We start from the raw sequence: 11334 nt of genomic DNA on the forward strand, positions 1-11334 counted from the left end.
TCCACAACTTCTCTGGGCAACCTGCTCCAGTGCCTCACCACCCTCATAGTGAAGAACTTCTTCCTTATGTCCAATCTAAACCTACCCTCTGCCAGTTTAAAACCATGTCCCTTGTCTTGTCACTACATGCCCTGGTAAAAAGTCTCTCTCCATCTTTCTTCTAAGCCCCCTTTAAGTACTGAAAGGCCGCAGTAAGGTCTCCTCAGAGCCTTCTCTTCTCCAGGCTGAACAACCCCAACTCTCTCAGCCTTTCCTCACAGGAGGGTGCTCCAGCCCTCTGATCAAATCTTACTATAAACTCCACATGGGATTAGCTTTCCCCAACTGAAAATGCTGTCAAGTCATATTTCACTAAAAATCACTACAAAATTACAACGGTGCAATGTAATTTGACCTACAGCGTCACTTAAGTATTATTTGTGTTGATCTTAAACTGTATCTGAACATTGCCCAGCAGGGTAATGTCTAACTGGCCACAGACACTTCACTTTACAGGACATATTACTACAGTTCTGTCCAAAAAATATCTAGGAGTATGTTTGAAGAAAGCATTCTCCAAAAAAATTCTGCATGCATTTCATTTTTAAAACAATTTCCTACATAATTTAAACAAGTTTGCAAGGGATCAACATTGTATGTATTATATTGATGTCACCATAATTGTGGCTTAAGCATCCGCACTTTTCATATTAAAATATTAAACTACTGCCATGTCAATAAAACAGCAGTTTAACAGGAGACTAAACGGCTTCTCACGTTTTGATCAAAACAATAGAAATACTGACATACTGTGGCAAAAAATTAGTATAAATAGACTTTATTGAAGTCAGTACCTTTGTACTGAAGCTGAAGATTGTGTCTACATAAGCACAAGTTGTAACATTTCACAACTTCTAAAAGGAATGTCAACAATTACAACGATCATGCATACCATGGTCGATAATCACATTTTTAGAAGCATTTTCAACCATTTCTAAAGAAATGCTTATAACATTGTTATATATAGAACTACTTTCAGTAAACTGCAAAACATTGATCAGCTTTTCCAGTATGAGCTACAGTGTCAACACAAAAGGGAGGCATAAATGTTTAATTTATGAAATCAGAATGGAATATTTACTGTAAAGAAAAATTAAAAAGCTTTCAAAATAAAGGCCATTATTGAACCAAAGTGAAGAGCACAACTTGAACTCTGAATCCTTTCATCTCTTAAAGCTGTCCTCTGAATAACTTCAGTTCAAAGCACAAATTCAGTACTGCGAGTATTCCTTGGACTGAAGTTTGGCAATGATGCGATCCAACTGTCTCTTTGCTTCACACTGTGGAAAATTGCTCATGTCATAATATTGAGGGGCAATTTTCACCAGCCTGTCAAAAAAGGAAAAGTTTGTTACTAATACTCAAACTTTCAGATGCATCCTACAGAAATTCTACAACCGAGGAAAACAAAGGTTATCCCTTATTTTCAGCTCATTCTGCGATCCGAAGAGTAATGAAAGTTTACACACATGCACATGCATTTACATCTCAGTCCCATCCTGTGCAAGTGCCCAAGTCCAAAGCACTTGAGTGTAGCGAGACGCTCCTGTTCCGCCATATGATCCCTGCAGACCCACGCTGCTGCTTCAGCACTTGCCACAGTAGCCCATAGAGGCAGGCCTGCTGCTTCATGTCAAAGCCACAAAAGTCCACAGAAGTCCACCTAAATATCAGCGTGTGCAAGAGCACAGTTCAGCCTTGGCTGTTTTAAGCTTAGAAATGTAACCAAGGCCATAGGATCCTGCTTCAGGCTATACAGCACTTGTTCAGAAAAAGATTTCTAAGGAAGGATTCAAACACATATTTTCCATTAAAATACTACGGACTATGTTTTCCAGCTTACGAATCTTTAAACTCGTTTTGCACAACAGCACAATTTCAACAACAGTTGAAGAGCCTCCCATGTCCCCAAAGCTTACAACTTGGCAGTTTAAGTACAACCTTAAAGACAGGCAAGACGATGTACATCTCTGCTTGTCTGCAGAGGGTCAGGCCTCTAATTTCCTTGATACGCACTCCATTGACTAATAAATATTACGACAGGGCAGGTTATACCACCTCTTTCCTTCATATTTTAAAAAAGCACTGAATCCTGTTCAGATCCTTCCAGAAAAGTTACAGACACCTACTGCTAAGAGAGGTCCTAGACCTTGAGAACGGAGGCATCTACCGGTACCTCTTAACTTAGGTACACACGTGGGTGCTAGGACATATGCCCAAACCTAGCATCTCCAAGAAGCTCCTCCCCAACAGGCTTACCAAAGTAACTGGTTTTAAGTCAAGCATCTCTCTGCGCACTGCACAGATGCCTGGGCACCCGAGTTTTACACACAACTCCCACAAACAGAAACAAGTATCCACAAAGAAAACTTTTAGTCATCTACAAGATCTCAAGCCCATGTCATCCCCCAAACCATTTTAAGAATATTTGCTTCAGGAAAAGTGAAAGGAATTACCTCAATTTAAAAAAGGAAAAAGAAAAACAAGAGCTTTACAGTAGGTCATGACTGTTTTAACTCTTTCGGCTTACCATTCTGGCTTGATGTCTGTACATGTCCGGATGTAATTCTTTGTTGTAAGGACAAACTCATTATAGAGCACCCACTCTGGTTTATGATCAAGAACAGTAGAAGGATGCAACTGCACCACCTGGTTATCTTTTACTGTTAAGTAATGCCCTGTTCGTTCCAAATGTGCCACCTAAGTAAAAAGACATTCTTTCATTACCACAGGCAATTTTTACATGAAGTGACTTCAAGCTGACTGTTAGGTGTTCCATACAAAACACACTAGCCCAACTTTCAAACCTCATCTAAATTTGGCACGTTACTTGACCACTTCAGCTATTCAGATTTTTTTATAGACACAATCAAGATGTCAGATGTTTTTGCTAACTGCCATGGTAAGTGTATATTATAATGTACAATTCAAGCAACATACAAAAATAGTTATCACCCAAAAAGAAGAATCATTATTAGAACAACAGCAATGCAAACAGAAGTATTGGAAGGGAATATCATACAGGTTTGTAACATCACACAAAGTCAACTGCGGTCTACCACAGACATCTGCATCAAGCACTTCATTGCAGTAGCTGCTGTGGGACCAGTAAGCCGCAATGTTATCCTCTCAAGTTTTTATTAGTGCAGTGTTTCAGTAGTAATTTTACTGATGCACATATTATTCTGCAAATCCTCTAACGCAGTGGGCTTAAAAATATGTCAGTCCAGTAAGAATGGGAAGTTTAGTATGTCAGAAATAAGAACAGTCTTGTTACAGCATGAGCTTCAGAGCTGGAAAACGTAGGTTCAGCAACACAATTCTGCTGTGACCTTGGTGAAAATCAATTAACCTCTCTCTGACCAAGCTTCTCGCTCTATGAAAGGGAATAATGCCTACCTCGCTGAGATGCTCTGATACCTAGCTCATTAAGATTTGGTAAAGCAGACAGTTATCCTTGGAAGGATATCCACTGTAAGAACAGTTAATCTAACAGAACAGGTAACTAAAATTAACTTTTTGATACTGGTAATTCAAGATGACCTCAGTACTTATTTCATTACATACATATACACACACAAACACACTGTAAAAAGATTAAGCAGGACGGACAATGGCTGAAAGATGTCCAAAAGACACATTTTTAATCAGATCATCATTAGCTGCTTTCCTCTAACATAGACTGTGTACTTCCTTGTTTTCTTAATTCCTAGGTATACCTCACCTTTTTTTTTTTCTTTCCTATTCAAAGGTAAATTCCATCTATTAGATTAAAATCCCAGGATTTCTAAAGCAATAGCTACCTCAAGTTTTAAGTCAGAGCGTCTCCTTTACTTACTGAGTAGAGTGTGCTTCTCTCTTATATTTTATGACATTAATATAAAGAACATGTTTTAGGAGTGGAACAAAGTATTTCAATAGTCTGCAAATCTTTTCACCCAGGATTTTAGAGATTACACCGCTACTTTATTTCACATCTGGGGAGCCAACAGAGGGTCTTTTAAAAGGAGATTAACAGTGCACTGTCTGTAACAAATTAGGCTTAATTTCATCCAACTCAATCCAACGTTTGCAAAATTAAATAGCAAACCAAACCTGACTAGACACTCATCTGTCACAGATCTAGCACAATTACAGCACATATGCTGCTGTGGGATTACACTTTTTTTTTTTAAAGGAAGGGGGTTTTGTTTGTTGGTTTTGGTTTTTTTTTTTTGTTTTGTTTTGGTTTTGGTTTTTTTTTACGTCAATCTCATTTTTCATATCAAAAGTAAAGCATGCGTACAAAAATACTTGGGTGCTATCTGTTTCTGTTCTTCCTATAAAAGGACAGAACAATTCATTTATTTAGTTTTCATTCTAGAAAACGGTGTGCTGTTAAATTTAAATCAATACAATTTACCTTTAGCACCTCAGTCTCACTCAGATGTATTAAAATAGTAAAGTCTTATCACCTAGCTTTCCCAAATACATACAATTTCCTTTTCCATGTCATTTATAATGATAGTAGAGAGTTGTATTTCTTGTTCACTTTGCGTAATTCTGAACTAAGTAAAGATTCTGAAATAATTAATTAAGCATACTCAAAGAAAAAGAAATGCTACAGAAAAGTACAGTTAGCTCTTAATTTCCAGGGAAGGACAGGGAATAACCCCAATTAAGAAAAAAATGTTTCCTTAGAACATGGGTATCAGGAATAAGTCACCTTTAAGTAGTTAGATACTACTGTGACTTATTACAATCCTAAGCTAACATAGAGCTACAGTATTTATCCTATTTAGATGTTGCTATTAAGTGTGCTTGTTAGCACACAGATTGGTAAAGAATTTCAGGTTCAAGTAATGGCAACACCCTATAACGAAATACACAGTGAAGCTATGGCTCCACAGTGAGCAACAATGATCTAACTGTCAGCTACTACATCTTCCTGCTCCCTCCTGGCCTGAACTGTTTCAACACAGCTGACAGAGCCAATTCTGCTTCTCCTCTGAAGGTGTAAGTGGCTTGCCAGATCACTATGCTAAAAGAATTCAGAATGGGCTCAGGCAAGCACCTAGGCTGACATAAGGGAGTGAACAAGGACACACGGGAGGCAGCGCAGGCACATATGCTCCTCTGAACCCCTGGCATGCAACCAATTCCAGTGCCTGTAAGATACACGGTAGTGGTGGTTGGGCCAGATATCCTCCACAGGTCCCTTCCAACCTCAACCATTCTGTGATTCTGTGATGTTTTCACAGTATAAAAAGCATAAGCTTCCACAGAAACCACAGAATCATACAAAGCATGTCTATGAAATGGGTTCATTTTTCAATGACTAGCAGTAGTAAGCAAGATACTAGGGAACACCGAGATTGTCAAGGAATTTGTCATGTATTAGTATAAAACATTTGTGAATTAGGCTACCTGAACAAAGAATGGGGCTGTAAATGGAGGGAAAAGCTATTAACGCTATTGACTAAACGACATAAGGAGCTACACAAACATGACCCTAAAAGGACCATAAAGAGCCAAGCCAGCCCATGCATCTCTGCAACAGGTTACTCTGCAGACTGAGAAAGCCCCCTGCTGATCATTTAGAGACAATTATAATGCTTTTATCAACATGACAAACCCACAGGGAAACAGCGGCCACCAGGGCACATGCCACCATAGGAAAAGGTTTTAGTTCAAGTTCTTGTAACAGAGGTTTCAAGGATGTCACAATTTGATTAAGAATGACACACCCTCATCTGAAATCTTACGTGTGCTAGTGCTTATTTATTATCTATCATGTCATTAAACCTAGAGGGCCCAGCCAGGGGTCTTTAATCAAACATGTCAAACACTGTAAATCCAAATGCACTTAAAAGGGCAAAAGCAGGAATAGTACCTCAAGATCCAACCTTTTTTAGATTTAAGGATACAAATTTTGGCACGCTAGTCTTGACAGACGGTTTAGAGAAATGATAGTTTCTTGTCTATCTTTTGGAAAAAAGAATGCTAGGATGCACCAAAAGGAGCAGTGTCAGTTGCTTGGATTTCTGCAATTTCTGCTTGCAGAGCACGCAACAGTGTTTCTGAAGCTGTTAAAGAGTTTTAAACTGTTCTTCTGCATTCTTAAAGAGCAAAATGAATACCCTTAAATGCACTGGTGACCACCTTACTGTCATAGGTTTATTTTATTACCATTCTGTTATTGTAGGAGCTTGATTATGTAAAGACTTTAAAATATACATCATTCTATACTCAAATAGCACCGGAGACTGAGTAGCAGCAAGAATGAGATTTTAATTAGCAGTCCAATCACCTGACATCTAACTTCCTGTATAGCACAGGTCATTTAATTTCATCCTCTGTAGTGACCCTGATATATCCTGTGTTTGACTAAGCCACATCTTCCAAAAAAGGTTCCAAGCTTGATTTGAAGACACCACAGGACAGTGGTGGCTCTACCACATACTACAGGACTTTGTTCCACCTTTAAATTCTGATTTAAATTTTCAACTATCAATTCTTGTTCTGCCTTCACTACTAGATTGGAAATACGATGATAAAAATCTAAGTTCTTTAAGACAACTGGTAATAACAGTCTCAAAAAAAATTGCTAAGAGGAAGATGACCCATCTTTAAGATACTTTGGCATTTGCTTGCCTTTTCCAACTCAATTTTAACAGTTTCCTTAGCTTACTTCCTGCGGTGTAATTATTTTTTTGCTTAGTCTTTACCACACAGTTTTTTCAGTCACATGTTTATTAACACTTCAAAATAATAACTTAGTTTTTCTACTTCTGTTGAGTAAATAATCATCTATTCTAGTTCTTGAGTTTTGTTGCCAAATTAAGATTGTGTTAAAGTTGTACAATTGTCCAGTCCCTCTCCCTTCTTAAGACAGGATGTATCTAGCACTGAGGTATTGAGAAATCAGTATTTCTCCAATGTATTTTATTTTCAATGAGCAGTTTCTTAGTGATTTTGCAAGCATCACTCTTGCTCTATTTTATACTTTGCATATTCTGATGTGTGATATAGAAATAGTTACTGGAAAAAGCCAATAAAAGTTTTCCATTATAAAAACTAAAAGAAACTAGGGACGTAACACAAGAACTTTGTAAGACATTTAACTTCTTGTCAATATCTATTCTTCCAGAAGTTTTTCTACACACAGAATTGTTGGCAGTTTTAAACTATTTTACTATTCCCTTTGCTTCTCTATGGCAGATTTACTGGAATTCGAGTTTGTATTTAAATATGAAGGGTAAAAAAATTATTTGTCACCAGCACAAATTCCCCATTTATCAGTCACTGACACACAACTGAAGGCAGGCAAATTTACAGGACTTAGTACTAATTATATAATTAGAATCATAGAATCATTAAGGTTGGAAAAGACCTTTAAGATCATCGAGTCCAACCGTCAACCCAACACCACCATGCCCACTACACTGTGTCCTTAAGCGCCTCATCTACACGTCTTTTAAATACTTCCAGGGATGGTGACTCAACCACTTCCCTGGGCAGCCTGTTCCAAGGCCTGACCACTCTTTCAGTAAAGAAATTTCTCCTAATGTCCAATCTGTCCCTTGGCGCAACTTGAGGCCATTTCCTCTCGTCCTAACGCTGGTTACTTGGCAGAAGAGACCAACACCCACCTCGCTACAACCTCCTTTCAGGTAGTTGTAGAGCGCGATGAGGTCTCCCCTCAGCCTCCTCTTCTCCAGGCTAAACAACCCCAGTTCCCTCAGCCGCTCCTCATAAGACTTGTGCTCCAGGCCCTTCACCAGCTTCGTTGCCCTCCTCTGGACACGCTCCAGCACCTCCATGTCCTTCTTGGAGTGAGGGGCCCAAAACTGAACACAGTATTCGAGGTGCGGCCTCACCAGTGCCGAGTACAGGGGCACGATCACCTCCCTGCTCCTGCTGGCCACACTATTTCTGATACAGGCCAGGATGCCATTGGCCTTCTTGGCCACCTGGGCTACCACTGCTGGCTCATGTTCAGCCGGCTGTCAATCAGCACACCCAGGTCCTTTTCCTCCGGGCAGCTTTCCAGCCACTCTTCCCCAAGCCTGTAGCGTTGCCTGGGGTTGTTGTGGCCGAAGTGCAGGACCCGGCACTTGGCCTTGTTGAACCTCACACAGTTGCCCTCAGCCCATCGATCCAGCCTGTCCAGGTCCCTCTGCAGAGCCTTCCTACCCTCCAGCAGATCAACACTCCCGCCCAGCTTAGTGTCGCCTGAAAACTTACTGAGGGAGCACTCGATCCCCTCGTCCAGATCATTGATGAAGATATTGAACAGGACCGGCCCCAGTACTGAGCCCTGGGGAACACCGCTCGTGACCGGCCGCCAACTGGATTTAACTCCGTTCACCACAACTCTCTGGGCTCAGCCGTCCAGCCAGTTTTTTACCCAGCGAAGAGTGTACTTGTCTAGGCCGTGAGCCGCCAGCTTCTCTAGGAGAAAGCCACGGGACACAGTGTCAAAGGCTTTACTGAAGTCCAGGTAGACCACATCCACAGCCTTTCCCTCATCCACCAGGCGGGTCACCTGCTCATAGAAGGAGATCAGGTTGGTCAAGCAGGACCTGCCTTCCATGAACCCGTGCTGGCTGGGCCTGATCCCCTGGTTGTCCCGCACATGGCTCGTGAGCACCCTCAAAACAAACCGCTCCATGATCTTCCCTGGCACCGAGGTCAGGCTGACCGGCCTGTAGTTCCCCGGATCCTCCTTCCAGCCCTTCTTATAGATGGCCGGCACACTGGCTAGCCTCCAGTCGTCCAGGACATCCCCAGTTAACCAGGACTGCTGGTAAATGATGGAAAGCAGCTCGGCAAGCTCCTCCGCCAGCTCCCTCAGTACCCTCGGGTGGATCCCATCCAGCCCCATAGACTTGTGAGCATCCAGGTGGCGTAGCAGGTCGTTAACTGCTTCCTCTTGGATTATGAGGGGTTTATCCTGCTCGCTGTCCCTATCTTCCAGCTCAGGGGGCTGAGTACCCTGAGGATAACTGCTCTGGCTATTAAAGACTGAGGCAAAGAAGGCGTTAAGTACCTCAGCCTTATCCTTGTCCTCGGTGGCAACGTTCCCCCCCCCCGCATCCAATAGAGGATGGAGATTCTCCTTGGCTCTCCTTTTGTCATTAATATACTTGTAAAAGCATTTTTTGTTGCCTCTTAAGACAGTGGCCAGGTTGACTTTTAGCTGGGTTAGAAGGGCTTTGGCCTTTCTAGTTTCCTCTCTGCACGACCTAACGAGATCCCTGTACTCTTCTTGAGTTGCCTGCCCCTTCTTCCAAAGGTGATAAACTCTCCTTTTTTTTTTTCCGGAGTCCCAGCAAGAGCTCCCCGTTCAGCCAGGCCGGTCAATTAGTACTATTTCAATAGTTAATAACACCATCTGACATCAACCACAGGTCTTGATTAGTACAGAAATTTCTACATTAAAATTTTATGATTGTTTTTAGGACAGTAGGCAAACCGAAGTACAAAACAATGCAGTCAATGAGATCTACTTCAGAAGAATGGCTGGTACTGTTTTTTTCCACTTCACATGGCATCTTTAAACTTAAACTTCTCCCACATGTGGCCCATAGACCTTAGTACTAGACATGCAGAGACTATCCACTGTATGTGCACATACTTTGCAAGCGTTCAGACTTGGAATTCCACGCATGTTCTGTACTAAGAGGACAAAGACTGATGTATGCATTTCATTACTCAAGTTTCCTGAACAAAAGCCCCCAAATGCTTGAGCCTGAATATCTGCTTAGAGAGGGTACAATGTGCACACAAGACTACATTTTTAAGTACTTCAGCTGCTGGCAAATAACATCTCTTTTGAGTATTTATATTTGTAAGTATTTATATTTCTAAGTTTTCTACTGAAGGTTACTCAAAGCAACATGGAATTCATGAGGGAAGTTTCAAGTCAAGGTCAAACAGGTATCACACTATCACAGAGGTTAAAGAGTCAAAGAAATTCAAAATAAAATGGAGTCAAACACATCAAAGGAGAAAAGAAACTGTTGAAATGGCTTCCACTCCAAATGCCTTCAACAGGTCTGCCATAGCTATTTCTTGATTCGGCCCAAAAATTCCATTAGGCATTTTGTGTGAGGGGTGTGGTAAACAACCTATTGGCGATGGAAGCCCGAGGAGGCTTCCAGAAAGGCTTTCATTTTCATCTATGTGAGCCTACTACTCTATTCACAGCAAAAATATAAAGTCAGATCTTTAACTCCTGAGCAGTAGAGACCAAAAAGCTACCTACACCAACAGTGCAGTTCCACATCCATGGCAGGAAAACATCTATTGGAGGAAGAGTTACACTCTGAATAACGTAAAACAAACTGACAGTGCACAAACTTCCAAGGATATAACCTCCTAGAGGTCCAAGCAAATAAAGGAAGCCATAGGATACTCTGCCAAACAAAGTGCAACCATGGCAATCAGACCTGCCTCAAGCAGCTGGGGCCCAACAAGAACTGTTGGGCAGAACTGTTCTTTGTCTTGCAAAACATTTACAGAGCTAAAGGTGTAGGTGGGAATGTGTACTAAAGCGTCCTCCAAGAAAGATGAAGAAAACATGTCCCAAAAGCAAGGGCTGAACACAGTGACTAGCCTGCTTGTCTGAAGAGTCACAGCAAGTCAGTCTTTAGAACTGTTTTAATATTTAAAAGCAGCCAGCAGCCTTAATCTCCCATTTGCATTACAGAGAAATGCAGTTGCTGACATGGATATATTCCTGTATTCAGAAAACTCAGAAATATGTTTCTCCTATAGACTGGCTGGCTGGCTTAGCCCTGGGGAAGGCACCGTTTTCTCTGGGGCGGGAAAGGGGGGGGCAGGGAGGGGGTGTTAAACATAGGTGGTACCCAAGTCTATGCCCCAGTCAGGATGTGGTCAGTGCGTGCCTGTCAAGCTGCTTGCCATTCTAATCTGCACAGCCGCTAACTAATGGTTCCCTTTTCAGCTGGTAAGCTTTTGTGCTCAACCACCACTAGGGCACAACCCAAGTGAAAAATCAGGAAATGCCATGGGCACTGGTCAGCCTCTTAAGGGTAACAAGATTGTGTTCTCCCGAAGTGAGATATTAGGCTCTAGCAGAGACATTGCTGAGATGCGTCAGAATGCATGTTTGCTGGGCAAAACATTATCACAAAAATCCAGAGTCAGTGAGGATGAAGACTCACTCCCATTAAAGGTTCTGTACCCCTGGGTCTGCAAGAGCCAGCAAAGGGACTCTTCTAGCCCCAGGGATGAATGCTGTAGAGAAAAAACACAGCACAAAGGGACTATGCAAGAATCACCCCAAAA

At 41.6% G+C, this 11334-nt stretch overlaps 1 protein-coding gene across 4 annotated transcripts in view; it reads right to left on the bottom strand.

Annotated features, from left to right (window-relative positions):
• Nucleotides 1-801: 801 nt before the first annotated feature.
• The window catches only part of DHX15 (DEAH-box helicase 15), a 51412-nt gene continuing 40879 nt past the window's right edge, over nucleotides 802-11334 (bottom strand). For 3 of the 4 annotated variants that reach the window (XM_075148850.1, XM_075148852.1, XM_075148851.1), the window contains exons 13-14: nucleotides 2570-2739; nucleotides 802-1368 (exon numbers count right to left, since the gene is read on the bottom strand). In XM_075148850.1, coding sequence (XP_075004951.1) covers nucleotides 1251-1368; nucleotides 2570-2739 — 288 coding nt within the window. In that variant the 3' untranslated portion in view covers nucleotides 802-1250. The remainder of the gene's footprint in view (nucleotides 1369-2569; nucleotides 2740-11334) is intronic. The other variant, XM_075148853.1, reaches the window with a different exon arrangement.

This window comes from Calonectris borealis, chromosome 4, assembly GCF_964195595.1.
Source record: "Calonectris borealis chromosome 4, bCalBor7.hap1.2, whole genome shotgun sequence".
Lineage (NCBI taxonomy): Eukaryota > Metazoa > Chordata > Aves > Procellariiformes > Procellariidae > Calonectris > Calonectris borealis.